The sequence below is a fragment of the Rhagoletis pomonella genome, unplaced genomic scaffold (assembly GCF_013731165.1).
Source record: "Rhagoletis pomonella isolate Grant_MI unplaced genomic scaffold, Rhpom_1.0 Rhpom_scaffold_00004, whole genome shotgun sequence".
NCBI lineage: Eukaryota > Metazoa > Arthropoda > Insecta > Diptera > Tephritidae > Rhagoletis > Rhagoletis pomonella.
The window spans coordinates 3,166,380-3,192,246 of NW_023458558.1; the positions used below are offsets into that span (position 1 = coordinate 3,166,380).

Here is a 25,867-nt window from a genome sequence, read left to right on the forward strand (position 1 = left end):
TTTGTTTCTTTTGCAGCTACTTCGTGCTGGTATATTTGTTCACACGCATTTGCAATGAATACAAAACATGCTTGTATTTAGTGGCAGAGCGTAAAAAAAAATAAAACAAAAAAAAAAAAACCAAAAAGCATGCAAATGAATTTGAATGCGAATGGGAATACGAATGGAACAATATCTAACAAAACAAAAGCTGATAACAACTAAACAAGATCAAAAGTACTAGCGCTTGTTTTGTTTTGGTCCTTTTTATCCCCCTCAGTTGGTTTGTCTTTGTATTTGGTTTTGTTTTTGCTTAGCTGACAATTGCGGAGTGTTGAAGTACGTCAACGTACGCCGCTAACGATGATAACGATGACGATGGCGACGATGACATCCTACATTCACTTAAACATACTCAAACTTAAATACACCCGCTCACCCATTGAGACAATGTCAGCGTGTTGGTGGCAACGATTGCTGCTTGCCACTTGAACATGTCAACTGCCGCTTTATAACGGTTATGTCGTCTATGAACGAGTACTTCTGTCTGTCTAAATATGTATCTACCTACATACTTGCTGTGTTGTATTTTCTTATTTTAACAAATATTGCCAGCGTTTGTGTATATCATTGCTCGTTGAAGCGGTGGCTGGCCCTAATGTTGGTGCTTGTGGTGGTGGCAGTTTTTCGTGGCACCCGAATGAAATGCAAATGTATATCCATGTATGTTAATACACTTTTATAGCTATAATGCTCTAATTATTATAAATTTTTTTGGCTTTTATTTAAAATTTTATTTCTGCTCGCCTTAATTGTAAAATAGTGCGTGATATTTATCAATTTAAACGTAGCATAAAAGTTCTACGAACGCGTGAAGGAACTATGTCAGCACCGCCGCCCCGCCCCATTGATAAAGAAGAAATATTTCGTTGCAAATAACTCCGATAACGGTTTATCGAGTTTGCTGCGGCGCGGAACATGGTAGAGGATAGAAGTGAGCAGTGGGATTTTATTTCGAAACCTCTTCTTCACACTGCGGTTGGTTAGTACCGCCCATGCAGGAGCAACTGCTACAACGAAGAGTGTCGTCTTACTTCATAGATACTTGAGCAACAGTTGACTGATATTAGCAGGAAAGGAGAGACGATGGATAAATTTTCAAAAGAAAGAAACGAGAGACAAAAATACACAAATCTACGAACAGCTTGGCTCGAAAATTCAAAAACTAAGGCAGCAGTCAACTGATTTCAAGACCGGAGCTAGTTCCTGTAGAGACGAAGATGGAAATCTGGTAACAGGCATCCAGAGTACACCTGTGATATTCAGGGAACACTACTCAAAGCTTGTGAATAGCAACATTGGTACCGCGTTTAACTAATCAAAATCCAGACCAATGCTGGCGTTGTTGCACTCGATCAAGATGAGCCGACGGTATAGCAGCTGAGTAGTTTATGGCGTTGGCAAAGATCTAGTTTGGCATTACCAGCTGGAAGGCAGAATATGGAACGAAGAATACATGCCAAAAGATTAGAATCCCAATGTAGTTTGTATCTAATCCACCGCCTTTTGGGCAAGTTATCATGGCATGAGCCTTCATAATATTGCTTGCGAAAATACTGAATGAAGGGCCGAAGCCCATCTTCAACCAACTCATTGGCCCTTATCGGTGCGCCTTTAGAACTGGAAACTCCACCATCGACCAGATTTTGGCAGCAGGTCAAATGATGGTCATCTCCATATAATATAGATAAGCCAATGGATTTTAAATCAGCTTTTTACAGCGAGTCTAACTTTGAGATCCATGTTAAACTAAGAGGGCTATGTAGAGCACAACATTCATAATCAATAAATCGGCGAACAAAATGGACGGACCAAGTGCAGAAGGACTTGTCTAATTTAGGAATGAACAACTGGCGTAAATTTTTGATGCCATATAAGAAATCTATACATTAATACGCTCACTTAAATTTTGTCCGCAAACCCATTATTGGAAAGGTATTAATGATTTCAAAATTGGAGCAAAATTACGGCTTCAATCGCCATGTCAAATTTTCCGTATTTGTGTCTAGTTTTTGTTGTAAGCTCTTCAATATGAGTTGCATTTCGTTTGCTAGCGGTATATTATTTTCGCGAATGCGAATACAAAAAAAAAGACAAACAGAGAGTTGGCAACAAATACAAACACGAAGGCGTATATGAACAAAAATTCAAATACCAGCGTGAATATGACGAGAAATACGAAGAGGCATACGAGGCGAGCGAGATTAAATACGAATACGTTGACCATCTGAAGACGCATAAGAATCTGAATTCGAATATGACGACGAATATGAAGAGAACGAATACAAAAATTAATGCGAAGACGACGGAGATAAATACGATGATGAATAGGAAGAAGAATACGAGGGCGAATACGAATACGATCTGAAGACAGCGACTAAAACAAATACAAAAGTGAATGCGAAGACTGATATAAAGGCAAATACGAATATGAATAGTTTCCGAAGACGAAGACAAATACGGAGATGAATCCGAAAAGGAATGCGACGACTAAGTCGAAGCTGGGTACGGAGAAGAATATCACGACGAATACGAATACGGATGCATTCGGATGACGACAACGACTGAAATGAACATGAAAGAGATGCTATGACGAATAAATCTTCGGGGCTCTTAAATGAAGTAGAAAAGCGGCCGAACTTCGACAGTAACTGGCACTCTTTGTATTTTTAAAAGCGGAATTTAAAAAAAGAACGTGGTAAAAATAGATAAGAACATGCCAAATACTCTTTAAATGGAAATAATGAGTCATAATGCCGATCTTAGGTACAAAATAAAATTTAAAATCAAAACCGCTATATTACACCTCAATGATCCCGCGCAATTTAAGATAGCAAGTTTTAAGGGTTACAGAAATTTCCTTTTCTGAAATTTAATTTTACATATTAAATTGTTTTATATCATTGCCAATGTTTTTAAAACTTTTATCCACACAAACACTTTGACACTGCGATCATAAAAGTCATTTAACCTTACATTTATTGCATGTCTATACACGTATATAGCATGTATGTACATATGAACGTACATAAGTCTACCTGCATACAAGGAAATTTTTTGAAATGGGGACGTTTTCGTTGCCACCACAAAGCAGCTGCACTGGCAAAAGCGAATTTTATACCTTCAGTTGCCACTCGCATAAAATCTACATTTTACTAAAACTTTACTAACCGCCAAAATAACGTAAGCAACATTTTTTTCCAAATTTTATTTTTGATGCAGAAATATTCCTAGAGCATCTAGATGCATTTCCGCATCAAAAATAAAATTTCGAAAAAAATGTCGCTTACGTTATTTTGGCGGTTAGGGCTCGATATATCTTCTCGAGCGATTTTACCTAAGCTCAGACGTTCATTTTTAGGTTATGAGGAATAAAAGTATAGGTATTAAACAAATATGCCAGTTACCAAATGCGAGAATTTCGCGTATTTTATAAAAATCGTGAATGTTCTTGTGATACTTATTTTGACTGGGATTTATTTAAATCTGGGATCAATTAGGACTTTTGAAATTTGATTTATAATGACGTTGTTTGACATTCGTACCAATTTTCAGCTTTATGCAAGTTACTGCAATCATGAAAATCCAACTTGACTGGGTTAAATAGAGTAAAAGCAATAAAAAAATATTGGTGACACGGGTTATAATGTACTTCAAATAGGTTGACAAGTGATAATTTGTGGAAAAAGAAATCCCCATCTCGAAAGATTTACCATATATAACTACATAGAAAAATATATACATTTTGCATATCATTGCCCACTTCAGTGTTTGTCTATTTACCTGGCTGTGTGAAAAGAAAGCCTGCAAGGCAATAAACTTTGTGCAGCGATGCAGCAAGTTAGTTGCCCCCTAATCGCTCAGAGCACTTTGCATTTGGCCGCCACCACTTTTTTGATGCCGAGCTTAAGCTGTAGTTTGTCTGTGGATATGATGGATGTACATTAGGTTGCATCACAAAAAATAAAATTAAATGTATCCAACTGATTTCAAAAACGTCATATGCAAATTTCTTACAGCAGTAAATTTGTTTTCGGCGCTATGTTGTTCAAATATATTCCTTTATATACAATTTTTCTTTGGTTAGTGATTATTGAGTTTAAAATTCTTCAAACTAATATTTGTAAAAAAAAAATTATCTTAAATTATCCAAAACCATCATCTAATATGCATATTTTTTTCTTCTTTAGATTTTTGTTTAAGATTTATAAATCGCCTAAAGCAATTTATATCCATTTTAGCTCCTTTTTTAGTGATACAGCCTAATGTGCTTTACATGCACACAATATGTTTGTAGCTCTATGACCTGCATAGCTGCAATACAGGTGACGCTGCGACGCCGTCTTAGCAATTTTTTTGCAGCATTTCCTACCTACTTTGTTTACCTTACATTTTCAGTTTTTTTTTTGCCACCTTTTATTCTATCTCTCTCCAGTGATACCTTTGTGGCTGTAAGGAAACACTTTTTCACTTCTACGAGTATGAAACGCCTGTAACAGCTCGTTAGAAATTTCAGCTTTTTTTTCCAGTACACTCTGTGCGTTTGTGTTTGCAAGTCTTTAATGTGACAGTGTAAATACCTGGTAGCGTATACTTTATTCATAAAACGTTTGACGTTTTAAAATTTCTTAAGCTGCTTCGTAGTCATAGCAAGCAAAAAAGCTGGAAATATAGGAAGTCCTTGCTTCACTTATCCGCCACTCGTTTTTTTTTTTTTCAAAATCGAAAATTAATATTTCTTGCGAATGCAATAAACTTTCTCTAATTTTTGGTAAGTGTTTTTAAATTTCGGCTGATTATTGCACTTAATTTTCCTTCAGCACATAAAAGTAAATTGAATTTTTCAATTATGAGTGCACATAATTAGCCAAAAAGTTTTTGAAAAACGCTAAAGTTTTGGCAGTTTTGGCAGTGTTAAAATGTGGCCACGCGGCAGCGGTAACAAAATTTTAAGAAGAACGATAACAAGAAGCAATGAGAAAGCGGCAAACTTACCAACAACTTGCACTTGCGCATAGGCCGTGGAGGTGGAGAAGAGCGGTGCATCGGCGGTGACTTCGCAAGAAAAGTTGCCGGATAAACTGAAACTCACGTCGCGTAAGACAACTTGTGTAGCATTGGAGATAAGTTCCTGAAATGTGACGGGAAAAAGAAGATAATGTTAAGGAATATTTATAAAATGCTATTCTCTTCCGTTTGTGTTTTAATGCAATGCTTTCGTTTCGAAGTGATAATTAAATAAATTTTAATATATGTACATATATATGCGTCATTCCGTACAATATTTACACCTCATGAAAAAAAAATTGAGGTGTAAATATTGTATGGAATAACCTACATATATGTGAGTAAAAAAAAAAAACAACAAAATCAAACTAAACGGCATTAATTAGACTATTAAGCGTTTTTTTTTGATTCTTCTCTTTAGTAAGTTTTGTGTTCAGTGTGCGGTTAAAAAGTGTAGAAGAGTGTCATGAGCCCCCAGCACATAGACGCGTCATCGCACCGAGCCCTGCTGCCGAGACTTGAGTCAGTAAACCCTATTATGAACAGGGAATATTCGCTTTACTTTCATCTTTAAAATCAGTTTTTATTAAAACTCATCTGCCGGAAAACTCTCTGCAGGAGGCGTCTCTGACAACACCTTTCTATAGCCAATAGCTAAATCACTAGAGGGGCCAATTTCATAAGGTAATCTGCAACTTTCTATGCCTAAAAAACTCAGGGCTGAGCGGAGTAGCGCCTGTTTTCAGCATAAAGTTATGAGTTCTGATTTGTATAGTGGTCGCAAATGACTTACTATAAGAGCGCTGTTGAACATAACTTGTCAGGCGATTACCTAGCCACACGACATGTTGCAAATGGTTGTGGATTACTTGACCCGGTACAATCTGATTCGAGGTTACTACGGGACCTCGCCTTCAATCCTAGCGACAGAACTGGTTTTATTCGCTAGGAAACACAATATTTTAACTCGCGCCTCGATTGGAGATTTTCGCTTGCAAGTTTATGTCAGGAATTGCATTGGTATATGTGGTGCATTGCGGACCACTTCCCCTTTGGCGCGCAATGACATACTGAACATAATACCCACCTTTTAACGTTGCACATAAAATTGGGGCTGCAGTAAGGCTCAGGGCAACCAGATGCCTGGTAAGTTCGACGTCTGAATAGGAGGCTTGATTTCATCTCTGCTGCCTGGAGGAAGGGTCTTTTCCGTAAATAAGTCGAAGTTGAATCGGAAGGTTGGTAGTACTGGCATCAACTAATCGCCAATGAAATTTTTTTCAGATAGCAGCGGCTACCACACAAAAATCAGTGTATATACAGTGAAAGGATGTGACACCCATATTTGTAGGAGGTACGAATTTTATCTGAGTGCCAAGCGGCAAACTCAGCTCTCAGCTCGCTTATGGGGCGCGAAAATGTGGTTATGGAGTACGTGGCCTCTCTCTGAGTTTCTATTTAGATTTAAGCGGTACCAGGTTATGGAGGTGAGCGCCTCTGACCAGTTGTGGTTCACTCTTTGACATATGTATCTCTTGTCAGCTAAGCAAACAATATCTAGTGGACTTAAACCTCAGTTTATATAAATTAAGGAAGACGTTCTGTGGCAAATCTTAACCAAAAATCATCTTCTGCAACAGTCAAGCCCCCACTAAGCGCTAAGCATTTACGCTGACTTCCTTAAACACATTGTTGGCCTTGTTTTAATCAAATGTAATTTTGAGAGTGCCAGCACTTTCCTGCTGAAAAGAAAGTCAGTGTCGTATCTTGGACAGGGATGGTTAACGATTTTTTGTGGCCAAATACTGAAAACATGACTTCCATCGCAAAGTCCATATTTTGCGCGCCAAGTTCAGTAATCGCGCTGGCTCGGCGATGTTAATTGGCCACCTCGGAGTTGCGATTTGACGCCGTTAGAGTTTTTTGTGGGGTGCTCTAAATAACCGATGTTATGAGAACTGTCCATTAACGATTCAGGCCCTTAAGATGGACATTGAGCAAGCCATTCATGAGGTAGCGCAAGAAACCGTCATTAAGGTCTTGGAAAGCTATGTCAACCGGATGCACTACTACGAAGCCAGTCGTAAGAAACCGCTTTCTATAAATAACAGAATTGTTTGCCCCTTCGAAAAACTAAAATGATTTTGGTAAGTTTTTGAATAAAAAAAAAAAAAACTACATGGACCACCCTGCAGACATACTCTAAATTACAGGATTTAGAGATATACCAAGTAATTGTGTGTGTTCTAGCTAGGCTTGTTTCGCTTTCATACCGTAAACTGTAGCTTAAAATGTCCTTATCTTCTTAAATACTTTTACTGCTGTCTTTCAGGCTTAAGCTTGTGAAAAATCTAAATCTTCGCTCTCAACTAGAATTAATTAAAAGAACAAAAAAATATAAGTTTCTTGGAGATAATAGTGTAGATAGGTGCGTGACTTCAATTGCATTAAACATTGCATTTTATTTGGAGAGAGTTGTGTCACTGCACTACTTAAGCGCTTTCTGTCTGTATATGAAATTACGTATTTTCTTTGCACTCAATACTCACATCGACTTTAATGCCTGGGTATTGGAAGTATTTCACATTCGGAAATTCGCCCGGTGTATAACGGTAGAATTCGTAATTGCCACGATAGTATTTTATTGAATAAAGCGGAGCTCCCTCGAGCGCATAGTGACAACGTAAAATGACCGATTGTCCACGTCGTACTGCTGGAGGTTCAATGAATAAATTTACATTGCTGAGAGCAGCTTGGGCGTAGTCTGGAAGAGAAAAGAAAATTTAATTATTTACTTACATATTTGTATGTAGGAATTGAAAGTTAGTTGAGATTGAAAATACATAAATACTTATATCGTTACCTAAACGTGATAAGGTCCCAACCAAATTTTTCTGGAATTATTCAGGAGAGGGGGAAAATTGATGTAGTTTCGCAAAGCTAAATATTGAAAAAAAAAGTTGACTTGGCACAATTTCACATTTAGGTAGAGATATGAATTTAATCTGATATTTTTATGTAGTATATATCAGGGACCGAATATAACAGTTATTGATGAAAAATGTCATTGAAAAATTCACTATGAAGGAAATGTTCCACAACTAAGTGATGCATACGAATCAATTTCTTTTATCAACGAGAATCAAATAAATTTTTATTTATAAATCAAATACATTTTTATGTGTAATTTTTATGCAAAATAAAAAAACATAGCAATTATTTTTTATTTTAATTTTATATGTCTTAGATAACAGTTATCAGTCAGTGAATTTTATTTTTAAAAGTCATCGTTATAAATCAGTCACCGATATTTATTTCTTAAGTCGTACGTATAAAAGTCATTATCATTTTTCGCAGGTAAGAAGGTTTTTGAAAGCAAAAGTTTTCTACGGCTTATTCAAATGACTTTTCGTGTGCTTTACAAAAATAAAAGTCAGTGACTGATTTATATTGATGACTTTTAAAAGTGAAAGTTACTGACTGATTTTTATTTATATAAAAGTCTTCAATAACTGTCATCTAAGACATTTTATTTAAAAATCAAAACAACAATTTTTTGCAGATTATTTAGATAAAATCAAAAATAATTGTTATTTTGGATTTATAAATTAAAAATCACAAAAACAACTATTATTTAAGGAGTAATTAAATAAAAGTAAAAAAATAACTGTTAAAGAGCGATATTTATTTTTTTCTTTGTAATTTGTAACTCTTACGGTCTTGGATACATATACTGAAAACTCGATTAGCAGTAAAAAAAATTTCATTAATTACATAGAAAGCCATGAGAACCAGACTGGTCAATCTACAGAGATTGCTCGGGTCAAACCTAAGAAATTTGCCAGCCTATCAGTTGTTATCAATTATATGATCTCTTATCTACTTCTGCATATGATGGCCTTAGCCATACTATTTCTATCTGTACTAACAAAAGGTGTGACTTTGAGTGACAATATTTGAGCACTTAAACTCAAACATCACTCGATTTCGTTTTTTTTTGCTTATTTTCTTCTCCGATATTCACTCGTTACTTCAAATATCACACTGCTATCGATCAACTGCAATTATTCAGGCTAACGCTGTGAAAAATCCAACGAAATTAAGCTGAAAGTTAACTTTCGCGTCAAGAGCAATTTCGCATTTTATTTGAACGACACAACCAAAATTCAAATTCACTTTTTCACCCATCGTAAAATTACTATCGACCAGCCGTTATTTTAGCTTTAAACCAATACTGGTGATGTGTCGAGTGTGGTAGAGCCCACTTAAGGCCCTGCGAACACATTGCTTTTCCGGCTATATGTTCTCAATTCTTTTTCTAGTCTCCATATAAATTCTCTTCGCTTTTTTCTATTAAACTTTTTTCCGCCCATTTCAACGCTAGGCCGCCCGCCGCATTCAGCCAGCTCCATGACATTGCAGCATCAGTTTTAAAACGAAACACATAAATCAATTAAAACTAAAATGTCACACCATTCCGGTTCGTGATTTTAAGCCATTTTTTTTTTAGCGAGCATAGGTCAGCTGCTTGTGTAAAGAGTTTGTTCGCAAAGTCCGTTACCGCTTAGCATTTGCCCGCATAACCCTATATCAGTAGGAGGCCGCGAGTATGTTGAAAAAAAACGAAGTAAAAGTTTGATAAAACTCCAAATTTCTCTCCCGCTACTAACGGGTTTTCAATAATTTTTTTATTTCTCTGCTTTTTTGCTATTGGCTTCGCAAGTCTCACAAACAAAAAACAAATCGTTAACTTTAAGCCGTGCCGAGTGATGTTTGGTATTTCCATGCCTGCCGGTATTGTTTTTTGACAATACTTTTACATTTATACATACACACATATCGAGAAACATATTTATCAGCATATATTTATATATGGGCCGTTTATTTTGAATGTAACATAAGTCACTTCCGCTACTTGCACTTGAACGGTTGGATACTTCTAACTGAATGCAGCTGTGAATCGTTCTGTCGTCATAAACTAAAGACGCAACATTTTGCTTTTGGCCTGCGAAGTTGAGCCAATAACTGAGGCGTTCAGGTAAAGATCATAGAAGTCATAAAGCATCAAACGAGTAATGCCACTTTCAAAATAAATGGCTCAAATGTGCATCTATGAGTTTTTTGTCTCCTGGCCCCCGCTTATTGGCATTCGTTCTGCTGTCAGGAATGAATAACAAATCGATACCTGAGTGGAATATCGACTTATCACGGCAGCCAGGTCGAGACGGCCCTATCTCAGAATCTGACTGAAGAACGCCCTATTTCAGAATTCAGTTCAAAAACGCCCTATCTCAGCTGCTGATTAAAAATCGCCCTGTATCAGCACATTTTCAATACATTTTCAGCTTAGGTAGGGCATTTTTGAGCCGAGTTCCGAGATAGGGCGTTCTTCAATCAAATTCTGAAGTAGGGCATTCTTGAAAATTTTTCTGATATAGGGCGTTTTCGAACTGGCTACCGAGATAGGTCGATCTTCCACTCAGGTGTCGAAATAGTATGTCAATAGTGTTTTATTCCTTGAAACTTTAGTATTTACGAAAAATAAAGTAGTATTATCGTAGTCTTTTTTTTTGTTGTTTAGAACAAAATGCTTTTAAATTTTTCCAAGTGTCTAGATTAATTTTTGATAGAACTGTTTGGGGATAAATACTGCAGAGTTGGTTGCAGGAGATTAAAATCTGTTGAACTGTAAATTTCAGTTGACATTTGAGAGAAAGTTTAAATTGAAAGCATCACAGCTTCCACTATCAGCTAAATGAAAGTCAGTTGATGTTCATATCTAAACTAAGCGATGCTGTGACAGAAAGTGTGAATAGACCAATGATTGATTCAAATGTTTGAGGACAAAAAAAAAAAAATACAAATTCAACACTCTTAAAAAAGTTAATTTAAACTTTATTAAAAACTAGCCTGAACCCGCTGCTCTGCTCGCGTGGTAGCAGAATATGTTAGGAAAAGATTGTATAGCTTGGGTCTGGTGGAATAAAATGCAATAATAATTTTCACACAGCAGGTGTTTTTTATTACACTATTATAGATATCTCCAACAAATTGTATAATATGTAGTAGAAAAACGAATGTAGTAGTATTGAAATATTATAAATCGTATAGTAATACAAATGCCAATTATTAATATTTAAATTTTAATTATCTAATTTCTTACGAGTAATAAAACAGGGCAACACTGATTTTGATGTGCCAAATGGCTGTTTTAGATAGAATTTTTTGTGCTTATTTCAACTGTAAGAAAAACAATTGACGAACGCGTAAAAAAAATATTTACGAAAAAATACGCTTAAGAAAGACTTCGGCGAAGAAAGATGTGTAACTAAACATAGATTTGTACAGGCCAAGCCAAGGACAGTCACTTCAGCATCATTCCCCAAAAACTTTTTGGGGAATTTACATACATACCGTTACACCCGCAACCATAGTTGACCCCCAAAATAAGTCTTTCTTCGCCATGAAATCGGATAACGCGTTTTCTTCACCGTCAACTATGTTTTGGGGTCTTTCTAAGCTGAAGTTTTTTTACGCGTATTTCTTCTCGGTCAACTTTTGAGCTCGCGCCTTTATTTGTGTCTAGTGGCGATATGTCGTAAACATAAAGATACATACATATATTTAATTATTAATAAAGAATTAAGCAAAAATAAACAAACAAATAATATAGTTGTAAACCAAATAAAAGTGATGCACGATTTTTACGAAATATGGAAAATGAAATTATTTATGTTAATGATTAAAGATTTTTTTTTTTTTTTTTTTTAAGAATGAGAAAAACTCAAGCTTTAACAGGGAACAAATTAAAAAAAATAACAGATTATGTGTAAATTTTTTCTTTTCTGTTCAAGCCTGTTCAGTAACAAAGGAAAGAAAGCTAATGGCGAAGATCTATGTAAAAATAAAATAGGAAAGAGTGATCAAATGAAAATGCGTAAGGATTTTTTTGTAAGAAATATGAGTAGGAAAAAATGTTACTCATACGCCATGTATTTCCCGGGCTCACCTTTTACAGATTAAGTCGATCAAAATAGATGAACAGACTATGCTTGACGTGCCTTTAGTGATGGCTAAACGACTTTGGACAATCCTCTAGTCATTGTGAAAAGGGCTCGACATGTACTAATGTTAAATAGTTGAGTTTTTTTTTAATTGAATTCCAGATCACACAGAATTACCCGTTAATTAGGAATTTTATCATTTAACTATGTGTCCCGCAGATCAGGACTGGATGGCTCGAGATGAATGAATTCACATTTTCCGCTTATGGTAGCTCGTGATAGATCTGCTAGTTGTACTTCTGTATGTCTTCTCTGTGTTTGTACCTAATATTCATAAGGCCTCGGCATTCACACAAGAAATGGTAGATACTTTCTTCGAAATTTTCCAGCAGAAAGCTGCGACAGTTTCCATTTTATGGAAGTACTATTGCTGCCGAACGTTTGCCTAGACTACAGTGTTCCGTTACAATTCTGAATTGTTGTTAAAATTCTGAATACTTCTGCCTTTGTTATAGTGTATACAACAGTAAAACAACACTTTTCACATTCGAAAATGCATTTCTTTCCCCCAGGGCGGTGTCCTAAGAAAATTTGGGCATTCAATTTTACATTACCTAGTATCGACAAATGCATGTGGTTTAATATGGAATTTTTGGGACTTTTTGAATACATTAGAATGCTGGTTACACATTAAACAGTAATCGGATTTAAAACTCATAAGAAATACACTCGATTATTTATTTATGCATTACTACTTTTCCCACTGGGAAGCTTCTGCTGATGGTTCTCTTTCCAGTGTATTTAGTACGCTATTCACATAATAAGCTATAGATTATTTTAGGCCTGCAGGTTAACTACAAGCTAAAAATCTCACCGAGAGATGTCGCTATTAACTACTCGCGGACAACTGTGTTTACTTTCTCTCTTTTTGTTCTTATTTGCCAGTGGAGTCTAGGTTAAATTTTGCGAATATTTCATTATCTTAAAGGATCGGCTCTTTTTTTTAGTTCTCGTTTCCAGCATTCTGCCGCCACTTAGCTCCGCTGGAACAGACGTAGTGCGATTTGTTGCCTGGATGATTTTATTAAATATCTAACATATATAAATGGTACCCATCTGCAAATTTGTTAACATCACTATCCTCAAACAATCAGTGATGGTGTTGATCTCAATGATCTTTTGATACCAAAATGCTACTGGTGCATATTTTTTAAAGTGAAATAGTTTTTCTATTATACCCGGCACGTCGTTTGAAGCGAACTTGGGGGATATTCAATGCATTACAGAATAAAAGTGGCTAGCTACATATAAGTTACTACACCATTTGCGTAGACTATATTCTGGTTAGGAGATTTTTCATGACTCGAAAACATTTCCAGCACTATTTTTATTGGCCACCATTTATAATCTGTCAAACGGGTGAATATTCTAGTCAAGAAGTACTAAAATCCAATAGAATATTGTAATTGATCTAAGGTCCCGTTTCTTTCATTCTGTAAAAGATGATTTTTTGGATTATGGTATAAATAAACCATTGTGAAATTCTTCTTAATAATTCGTATTCAATTGTACCTACATATATATAGAACAAGGGAGTCATTTATGTACAATTTTACTGAAACAGCTTTCATAAAGTTCTATATTTAAGAAGAATAGCAAGTATGCTAACATTATAGTGAAAATTAAAAACTCTTTCAAAGTGAATTCAAATAACCTTCAAGGGCATATTGCAGTCCAAATGTGAGTGTCGGCGCCTCTGTTAGTATGTATCTATTGCTGAAAGTAGTAAGTAGTCGGATTAAGTTTATCAAAAAGCTATTCCTCATTTATGTACGTACATATATTTTACAGCTAGGCATTTAAGTCTTACGACTAGCAGTTTGCCGAATAGGCTGTACGCATTTGGATTTACTATCAGTGCTGTCAGCACTTATCCAACTGGTGTGTGTAATTTTTTTTTTTTACATATTTTGTTACGAGAGTGTCCTTTAATTCGATTTTACTTTTTTTCTCATGATAAGTAAAAATCTTTTTGTTTCAAGTAACTTTTTCTCCAAGCATTGCGAATACTTGCTAACTGATTTTGCTTTTGCTTTATGCTTAGTGCTTTATTTTCATATATATATATACGTACATTTGTATGTGTGTTGATAATCTTGATAAGAGCACTAACCTCAAAAGGATATTGTAACACACATACACAATCACACTTTTGAAAGGATGCTCACACACATAAGCGTATGTATGTGTAAATATTGTAACTACGTGTGGCTGAGCAATGGCTCCTGCACCAGCTGCCATAAACCATCAACTATGAGGAGTTATGTAAAAGAAATTTTATTTACCATACTCATGCATTGGCAGTATGTTTGTGCGTACTTCATCGCCATCAAAATAAACATCGATATCAACTTTAACGTTAACGTCAACATTAACGAGAATGTGTCAAAAACAGGCCATAAGAAGCCACAGACAGGCAAGCCACGTCGAGGCAAGTCGACGCAACCAGACAAACCGAATGCTGACTGCCTTGAAATCTGACGAAAGCAGTAGGCACATCGAGTCCTGGCGTTGATGACTCCAGTGCATAAGTATGTAATGCCCATAGCTGGCTGCATATTGGAAGGAGTATTCACCGCATTCTCACTCGAGTATATCTACATATTTTTGTAAAGTACCTCCGAATACTATGTGATGATGCAACTGGCACTGATAAATGCCGTGAAGTAAAAGCTTATAGCATTTCAATTGCTGATACGGCAGCAGCGTGGCATTGATTGCTCGATTGTCTTGTCGATGTTTGCAAAACCTCGTAACTGACATTTGTGCCAAAAGAGATATTTGCTCATCGGGAGTTCCCGGTATCAAGCTGTTATCGATTCAAAATAAAATATCGGTACCTAGATGTAAAAAAAGAGAGAGAGGGAAAAAGAGGGAACCGTTTTGACATAAGACAAGTTTTACTCTCTCCTATAAATTTTGGCCACCTCACATACGAGGTTTTGCATTTTCATTGATACGCGGTTTTGTACTTTAAACGACGATATATAGTAGGTACGTACGTAAGTTTTTGCAAACAAGTCAATGCGTGTTTTCGCCGACAAATGATTTTGCGCCTGAAAGACATTGCTATTGTACTGCTACACTGTGCTTCATGCCATACAAATTTTTAATATTTTTTAAGCGGAGTTTTGGGTAACTTTTTAACTGTTTTGTATTACAATAAAATAAATTGATGGTGGGGTGAAAATAAATAATTATTATTTATCATTTCACTATTCTTAATTCGAGCACCTGAGAAGCCTTTTATTAGAGAAGTAGAGAAGTTCTTAGTAGAGAAGTTCTTAACTTGAACTTGACTTTTTAAATAGGTAAAAACTCTTCTACAAGTAGTTTAGCCTTCCAAAACCATTCCGATTGATACCGAAATGTAATTATTAGTTTAATTTTTTTAAATAATTAAAATTTTTTATGCAGGTGGCAACCATCTTAGAAATAGTTCCCAGTTTCAGCCTTTAAGCATATTTCGTCTGACACCAATACTTTTATATATATTTCAGCTATCGATGTAAATTCCTTAGGTTCCGTGCAACCGGGGCTCACTAAGACAATAAGAGATTGTCCTTTGTGATACCACATTCTGAACGGCACCCTATACTTTATTGGTAAAACGCCCCGAGCCGATTATGTGTTTACGAATTCGGCTAAAACTCAGCGCCCCAAAGTTCCTGGGGGAGGTTTAGGACCTGAGAGAAAGTACTTCAACCTTAGCCTCGCAAACGATGGGCACCTAAGAAGATAGTGTTGAGCTGATTTTACCTCGTAATCTTCCAGGCAACTGCGAAATACGGGGTTTGGTAGTAGGTTCAGCCTTACTGCGTGAATACCGATTGGATAGTGACTCGTTAAAACCCCACCAAAAGTGAGAGCTGCGCTCACTGACCTGACATGAGGCCCATTTATCCACAAGTGATCAATAGCACCCCAGTCGCCCTTTATTCGGCGATAACGTTCCATGTGTGCTTTCCCTGGCCAATGCGCGTAAGCCACACAACTCCCCTAAATGTCGTTGGGACCTGGAACCTAAATAAGCCTAATACAGAAGTATTCCAACGCGACCGAAAGAGAGAGCAGACATTCCTTAACCTAGCTAATGCGCACCTCCTACGTACTCAAGGCCCTGATAGCGCCTTGGCTATTAGAATATATGTATGCCCACTTCGCTGACTGTTATAGCAGTCCGGAGCAGTGAATCCACCGTATCCTTCATATCACCAATTTCGCCTGGAATGCACTGCAGAAGTCCGGGAGCCTAAACTTAGTGCTGATGGTAAGCTCTCGACAGTGAATAAGTTCATCGGGTTTTTTAGCCAAAATTTCGAAAAAAAAACCTTTTCCAATGTAGAAACGTGTCAATTTGATAACATTTCATGCTTATTCCAACCTTTCTGAACACACAGGCTTACTACATATTTACATACGTTTAGACCCTACAGGAAATGTATCTAACTATAAGTTAACTTGAAGTTGATTAGGAAGGAACTAAAGACCACTATTATTTGTATGGCGATGGCCGCGAAATAGTCATTGGGTGTCAACTAACTTGTATCTCACTGCTTTTGGACATAAAATATCAATTAGAAAAACTATATGTTTTTAGATTTTTTTACTTGTTTATTTATTTAATTTAACATTACATATTTGTTTAAAAATTTTCCTGCAGGTGTTCCCCTATTGGAATTCCGTCACTCATATTTTCAAAATGGTAGATAATGTAAAATATCTATCTTAATTTTATTTGTCTTAAATTTGAAAAAGCATCTGGGAAGTGCAGAAAAGAAGAATATTCAAAGTAATTTTGTATAAGGCTATTTAAGTAGAAGCTTGGTTAAAGAAAAAAAAAACTCCTGATTACGCCCGCATGATTCCTGCATTACTTTTCAACCAGTTTCCAGTTGGCTTTAGGTAGTTAACTGAAAATTAATATTTTTTGATCATTTTTTTCTGCAGGGCGTATGCGGAGACATCCATGGATATATGTAGGTATACAAGTATACATATGTACATATTGCAAGCGCTTGACATCTATCGAAACTAGTAGATTTGCTTTTAAAGTGAAACGCGTGGCGGCTCAATGGGTTTACTTTCTTCAGCACTTATAACTGTAAACACTATGAAAGGCGCACACACAAACATACCTACACAGCCACACTAAGCTATTATATACACACATATAGTTATCAACGGATTTATGATATCCTGTCAAGGCGAATATGCAATTTCCTTTTCACATTTTACATTTCGCATAACTCCATTTATACGTATGTATGTACATAAATATTGTTGTAAATGTGTTGATGCTTGTTGTGCTTTTATTTCACTCCATTTGGCAGCTTACAAGCGTTTGATTGTTACCAGCCGATTTCAGACACAAATATGGCATTGAAAGTATGTATGTATGCATGTCCCAGCTTAAAAGTTTACTTGATCCGAAGTTTTTTGTTCGAGTAAATAAAAATAAACTTGTAGTATTATATCTACATTTCTTTTAGATTAATATCATACAATTTGTTCAAAATCTGATTGAAATAAATTGTATGTTGTAAAGGACGTTCAAAATCGGTGAAAACACCCCAGCTTATCATGCAAAGGTAGTTTAGAGAATGTTAAAGAGTATTCAAAAAAATGCGTTTAAAGCCATTCGTGGCGGGAGAAGGCAATAACAAGAATATAAACCAAGATAAATAAAGTGATAGCGATAGAAATCAAGACAAAGATCTGCATCACAGGAAACTACAAAACTACTCACTACTAATCGACCACTACAGATATGTTTCACGGGGCAGTTTTTAGCTATAGGGGAAACATGTTGTATAGTAAGAACATTAGGGCGGTCCAAAACAAGTAAAGTCGGAATTTTAATGCTCTCACACCCTAGCATTGTTCTACATATATCGAAAAAAATATACCCCTTTTTTTATTTTGAAATCAAAATATATCTAGGGGTCGCTCAAAGCGCTCAGCTTTGGGTGAACTCTAAATAATTTTTGATTTCCAAATAAAAAAATAAGGGTATATTTTTTCGGTGAGAGCATAAAAATTGCGACTTTACTTCTTCGCATGCATTTTCGGACCACCCTAAAGCACATTCAAACAATTACGAAGCTGACAAAAGCACAAGCAACGGATTTCTGATGCAATTTGTTCAATCGTTTCACTTATCAACAAAGCAGTGTATTAAACGGGTGAACCGGAAGCGGTGTAATAAATTGTAGCTGGTGGGTAGGGTACACGCTATTTTGCACATTTGTAGCAGTACGCATAAAGCCTTAAAATCTCAACGGAGTTGAATTCCAATTGTGAATTTAAATTCAAAAGCTTTGATGTGCTAGAGTTGAAAAAATTTTATTTCCTTTAAATCTTCAATAGCAAGGTTGGTTTCTAACCTTCATTCCCTCCTCAAAAAAAAAACCTACGTTGTCTACCCTCGTGTGTGACTTTTCTCACACATAAGGTAGCCCCATGTGTTTCTCTATAGATAATTCGATTGTTTTGCTTTCAATGTATGTACATATGCATAGTGCTTATCAACAACAATTGCTTTAGACTCCCACTTTATAAAACAGAGGTAGACAAAAAAAATATATTTTATAAAGGTTTAAAGTGTTTTAATGAGTTACCGCCACATGTAAAAGACTGTGATAACTTTGTTGCTTTTAAAAGACAACTATTTGATCACTGTAAAACTCTGGCTATTAGGTAGGAGAGCACGGAACGGAATGGAAACCAGGCCTTTCCATCCGACCAAGCAGCAAATGATCTAGCATACGAAAGCTTCCGACTATGCCCGACAGCCCGACCATAACGCGGAGCGGAAACTAGACCTTTCCGCCCGCCTCACATCACGGAATCCAGCGTCAGGGTTTGCATATTAATGACGACGGGAACATGGATCGGAGACTCGGCCTTTCCGACCGTGACTATCAACTCGTGAGCAACGCGGAGCGGAAACAAGGTCTTTCCGCCTGCTGCACATAGTACATATTTAAATGTAGACTGGAGACTAGGCCTCGGCAGCTACCAAACTAGTTAGACAATATACATTTATATAGGTTATTTGATAGTTTTAGAAACATAAACAGCTTTGTAATTGAAAATTTAAACTTACATATACGCATACTTTGTTATATATTAAAAATACCTATCTGTACTTTTAAGTCGCAAGACTGTAACAAATAAATAAATAAAATAAATAACTATACGAAACTCATATATTGACAAGATTTGGCTATTTTATATTATAATTTTTTTAATTTTAATTATTTTTTTATGAAAGTACTAGCAGACCCGGCGAACTTCGTCCCGCCCAAAACAAATTTTTTGTATTGAAATGTTTTTGTTCAACATTTTCAGCAACAGTTCATGTTCATAATTTTCCGTGACGCATTTATCTTCCACACCCCCCTTTTCAAATAGCCCTATTTTTCTCTAAGTGTATCGAGTATTCATTTCATATATCTCCATACCATATTCGAGTAGTCTACCATGAACATTTCCAGAGATATGCAGCGTGAAAAATTTGGTTTGTATGGGAGGTGCCACGCCCCCTGCAGCTAGCGGTATGAAATATACTTTACATCCGATTCACATTCCTACCATATATAAAAAAAAATTTTATAAAGACCGGTCCAGCCGTTTGGGAGGAGTTCGACCACAAACACCGTGACACGAGATTTTTATATATTTGATAGTATATTCTTTACCAAAAACCGTATACATCCAAATTTCAATGTATGCGCAACATTCAAAAAAATCAATAAATTTCGTAAAAATTTCAAGCTTTTTAATTAAATGTCTTACAAAAATTTTGAGCAGGCAGTTTTATAGCCCATTTAATTTTAGTGTAATAAAGTGCAAGTTTTTTAAGTAGCTGAAACTAACCGTCGATTTTTGGCAATTTGTTTTGCTGAAGATACCCTGCCGGAAACTTATCTAACTATAAGCTAACTTTATGTTGATTAGGAAGGAGCTAAAAGTCACTTATTATCTGTATATTCTCTTTGACGAAAGCTAACTATATTTCTATGGCGATGGCCGCGAAATAGTCAAGGGTGGTTTACCTCTGCATTTGATGTAATTTGTGACTTTTTACTTTATCAATAGGAAAAACAAAAGTGTTTTTTAATTTTTTTAATTTATTTACTTTATTTATTTTATTACATTTTATATTTGTTTCCATAGTCTTTATTTATTTTATTACATATCATATTTGTTTCCATAGTCCGCTGTAGGTGGTCCAATATTCGAACTTCGTCAGACATAACTTCAAAATGATAATATGAAATTTCGATCTTCCTTTTATTTGTCCTCAATTCGAAAAAGTATTTGCAAGGTGCAGGATATTTAAATAGAAACGCGTTTAAATAAAACAATCTCCTTTATTACTCCTGCATTACTTGTCAACTAGTTTCAAGTTAGCTTTTTGTAGCTAACTACAAGTTATGTATATGTTTTATAGCAATCCTGCAAAAAAGCTAATTGATAATTTTTTTCTGCATGGTGTTGCTAATTTTGTGCATATAAAAAATCGTCGAATAGGCTTCGTAAGGAGTCATTAAAATCAAAAAAATAGTAAAATAGATCGTCAAATCTATATACAAAAAGATAATCGCACATGTCTGATCGTGTATGTAAACATATTGGCACGGGTTTCACCATCAGGCAGGTTCTGCAATTCACTTTCGAATGAAATTCAACATAACTCATCTTGAACCCAACATTTTGAATTCTGTGTTTCACTTTACGAGTTTTATTTCCACTTTCTTTCGGAATGCAGGACCTTCCTGTAAAATTCGGAAAGTCAAACACAAACCCCGAACTCCAGATTCAAAGCGAGTTTGCTGAAATTCACTCGGAAGTGAATTGCAGAATATCCCTGATAGATTCATCAAAATCGTGCAAATATTTGTATCTATTTGCATATAAATATGTATATATCCTCACATACATTAACATATACAAACATGCATTGAAAGTTAAACAAGCGAATTTATACAGGAAAATGCAAGGAACTACCTTGCGTATGAAACAAACAAATATTATTTTTGCATCACATTTCAGAATTTTTATATTGTATTGATTCGATAGTAATTGACAAGAAGTTTTATGAACTTCGGTTAGAAAATAAGCTTAAAGAAATATTGACAATTTTTTTTTTGTGATATATATAAAATATATATTGATATATTTTCATGCATACATGCCTATGTACTATGTACATACGAAAGCATTCGAAATTATTATTAAAAAAAAAATACATATTGGACCACCGACACGCATATTTGGTGGAACTGATTAAATCGAAAAAAAAAATTAAATTTTTATAAACCCCCGAGCAACTTAAAATTTAAGGATTTACAACTCAGGTTTTTTACGGAAGAAGAAAAGGAAAGGGACAAACCTGCGACGGATTGAGTTTTTTCAAAAGATGTTTGACTAATAATATTCGATGGTTACGTAATTTTTACCAAATTAGAGTCCAGACTTACGGCTTTTTAACAACGCGTTAATCGACTCTCCTTATAACCAAACGTTAAACATTTCTAAAACTCAAAGATTCCAATGATTTTTTTTTTTTTGAAAAAGAAGTACGAAAATTTGGATCTTTCAAATATTTCGGCATATTTTGAAACAGCTATTGCTGGTATTGTTCAATTTTGGTTTAACAAAACAATTAGGGGATTCACAAGACGTGTTAACCGTCGTAAAATCTTAAGCTTAACACTTATTTATGTAAAATAGCGGTTAAAATGGTTGGGGGGTTGGCTAATTATATATTCTTTATCAGTTTAAAAGAATTTCGGTTTAGTTAGAAATCCCCTAAAACCATTTTAATTAAAAAAGATGTTAACCTTAAGATTTTACGACGGTTAACACGTCTTGTGAATCCCCTAAATGTATGTACATAAATTACATAAATGTTTTCTGGCTTAAAATGAGTTTTCGCAGAAAACCAGGAAATGAAACAAATTCCATCGAAATTCATCCTCACCTAGAATATGTTAATACTTCTCATCGTTTTCCGACGAAAAAATTATTTACCTACTTCAACTACAAAATGACTACATCTATTTATGTCCAATTTTCAAGTTAAAATTGCAGCAAATACTTCAAAAAGTTTTCTAATGCACTCTAAATGTAAGGAAAACAAATAGTGGCAGAGGAAACTTCAATGCATCATTCGCTGATGGAGAAGTGCATTTCAAAAGCTCAAAGCAAGAAAGTACACAGGACTACATACATATGCACCCGCAAAAAAATTTGTGGGAAAATGTACGTCAGTAGCGTTGATGAAGGGGGTTTGAGGGGAATTGATACCCTCACCCCCAAGAAAGTTGTTAAAGGGTAATCGATCCCCATGATTCATGGAGCTATCTACGCTACACTCATACACTGAGCCAAAAGCACAGTGGTTTTTTCAACCAAGTTATAGTTTGGTTTTTTCATGGTTAACCCTTTCGCTGCATTTGCACAATATATGGTACATTTAATTTTATGTAATATTGGAAGCGTGCTACTAAAAATCTTATTAATGTTTTTGAAAACAAATTAAAGCATCAAAAGTTTGGTTAATATAAACAAAAGTATGCTTAATATTACCAAATAATTGTTGAATATATCAGCCAAGGCATTGCTAATATTAACCAAAGATTGCGTTGATTCCTTTTCAAGTTTGAATTCGGTAATATCAATAAATTTTTGGCTGATTTTTTGCTCAGTGTATGTATGTTGGTGCAGCATAAAATCAACTTTAGGCCGCCATACCCGGCTAGTGGCGTCAACGATAGTTTGAAGTGCATTTAGTTGCCACCGAACCGATTTGGCTAAAAAGTTTCCTGCCATTACATGCATTTTTACAAAAGAAAAATGAAACTTTCAATAAATCATTTGTACGCAATCTGCATTATGCGCTGTCACAGAATTGCTAGTGTGCTCATATAGAGGCAGCGAGAGAGAGAGAGAGAGAGAGAGAGAGAGAACGCGATAGGAAGACTGGGCTAGATTGAAGTCAGAGAACGCAGCGGGTGGGGGAGAATGCATTTGGTGATGTTTAAAGTATGGCCACTAGGGCGGGTTGATTTGTATGGCTGAAAAAAAAAATTAAAAATCGTATAGCAAAAACGTAATCTATATTAAATTCTAAGAAAATTCTCTGAAGAAACCATGGGTCTAAAATCAAGCCCTAATCCGCGCCTCTCGACTTGAAAATTTTTTTCCATTACACTGGTTCGTTTGTTTGCCATTTCAATGAGCTTCCATTTCGGCATTTATTCAATGTTATGGAAATGTCAACCACAAGTGGACCACGTACTTCTAGTGGAACATTAACGAAATTAATTGAAACCTGCAAACAATTTACTGAAAAATGGCTGAAATATTGTTTGAGTGAAAACACTTTTTTAGTTTGTTTTTATTTGCATTATAAAATAAGAATTGTTTATCGAAACAAAAGAAGGTTATTTTATAAATACTGAAAACTATTTTCGAGTGCAATTTTTTTTGTTTTGCATTTCCAATCTTTATTAAATTATGAAAGAAAATTTTATTTATCTGTGTTCCTTATAATAATATTAAATATAAAATTATATACAAACTTTTTTACTTGGGTGAATATTTTTTTTAATGAAAAAATAATAATTTTGAGTGTAGAAAAAATATAAAGTGCAAAAGAACAATTTTATTCAGAAAATTCGATTTCTTTTTGGAAAACCCTATTTTTTCTAACATTTATTTTTTCGGCAAAGGCGGCCATATAAATTTTCAAGTTGAGAGGCGCGGATTAGGATTTTATTTTAGATACATGGTTTCTTCGGAGAATTTTCTTAGAATTCTATGTAGTTTTTGCTATAAGATTTAAAAAAAAAAAAAAACAACCCGCCCTAATGGGCACCCATGTCGCTTACGACGAACAAACAGACTCAAACTTTTAAACATGTTATGTGCTGAAACCACTGTCACTTGCTCGCACTGCCTGCCGATCGTCCCACTCTCTGTATTATGCTTCAACAATTGTCGACTCACAGCAAAATTTGTCATGAAGGAAAATAAAATTTTCTGTCATAAGTCTGCCGCCCGGAGTGCAACTCTATTACGTGCCCCACACATTCCTTCTACTCACTTCATACAGCTTTGCAGTTTTTTCACTCCTCTGTGTACATACATGTGTACTTTCGTAATTCCTCAACTCCTCTAATATTTCTAACAATTCACAATCTAGTTTATTTTTTTTGTTTGTTTGATTTCCTTCTTCCAATTCAGCAACGAATTGGAAAGCTAGAAAATATGAACTTAAGTACATTGGCAATAAATCGGTAAGGGGCGGAAATTATGTTCTGCGAAATTGCACTTCCTTCTTTCCAATTTTTTGAGTGCATTGCAGGGAGTTTATGCACATTGGAAAGAAGAAAGTAGAAAAATCTGTAAAAAAGATAGGAAAGTTGATCGTATGACAAGTAGCGCAAAATTTTGTTCCACTGCAGCTGTGCCACTGACTCCAGCGACGGCGGCGGCGATGCCATATTTACGAGACAGCAGAATTCAATATTTCATGCATCAAATATTATGACAATTTGCAATAACTCTGCGTCTTTGACACACACACACATATGTACATACATACTTGTGCATATGTACGTACATATTTACATACATTTTTATGCGAGACATATTTAGTAGTTGCAAACGCAGGATGCCATGGCTGTTGGCATAACAGCTGTTGGAACATTTGAAAGGGCACACTGAGAAGCTCTGCGCAGCAGTGATATTAACCGACGATGCCTGAAGGATATCACCAGTTAACCTTAGATGTATACTTTATAAAGTCGCTTTAAAAATGTGTTTAGTTTTCATTATTATGTGCATTTCAATATTATGAACGTTCGAAATCACAAATCTTTGGATAACATTAATTAGTGTTATTAAAAGCAAATGGGCAAAACGATTGAATTTGACAAACAAAATTTTAATTTTAATAAACTCGCATGCTATTGATCTTGTTGACGTGATTTCTTTACCCCTGCATCGACTTTTAAAGGAAGATCGGGCCATTGGTTACCGCAAGTCTGTGTCTCGAAGTGAGAATTAAGTATATACATTCCCGTACACTCTCGTTACGTATCCAAAAAAAAAAAAGCAAAACTAATTAAAAGCTTAAACCGTAACTTAGAAAAATTTTCGTGGTCCACTCGACGGGGTCCCTACTCAGCTTAAAGTTCACTGAGAGTAGGAGCCGTTTTTTGACAAATAGGAGCAGCATTGCTTTGATTGATTTTTAGAAAATGCCCTGAAAATGATGAAACTAATGGGAGAAAGCCTTTCGTGCAAGCTTTTAAACTTCAAGTTTCTTACTTTCGTGAAGTTGTTGTATTAGTACTTTTTTGCCAATAAATGTTTTAGAAAGGAATACAAATGCGAGAAAAACAATATAATTAAAAAAAAAACACGCGAAGAAATCACTGCACTTACGAAACTCTGAGCCAAATAAAGTAAGACTGCGTTTTAGCATTTTTCTTTGTCGTAGCATTTTTTTTTTAAAGAACTTTTTAAATTTACAGGGATTTTTAAATATGATTAAAAAATATTTAGGCAATGTAAATGAAAGAAAAATTGAGTAAAATTTAAAAGCATTAAAATTTGTTCGTTCGCAAGGACGAATTGGTATTGAAAATGCTCTTTTAATTCATTTTGTAACTTTCTTTTAATAAAAAGTAGAAAGAAGAAATTTGAGGATGTGGTTGAGTCTATATTAGTCCTTAAAA

General features: G+C 35.2%; 1 protein-coding gene across 1 annotated transcript in view; it reads right to left on the bottom strand.

The window, feature by feature from the left end:
* LOC118736817 overlaps positions 1-25,867 on the bottom strand; it is a 211,066-nt gene that overhangs the window by 131,859 nt on the left and 53,340 nt on the right. The window contains exons 2-3 of the mRNA XM_036466869.1: positions 7,596-7,810; positions 5,035-5,170 (exon numbers count right to left, since the gene is read on the bottom strand). Coding sequence (XP_036322762.1) covers positions 5,035-5,170; positions 7,596-7,810 — 351 coding nt within the window. The remainder of the gene's footprint in view (positions 1-5,034; positions 5,171-7,595; positions 7,811-25,867) is intronic.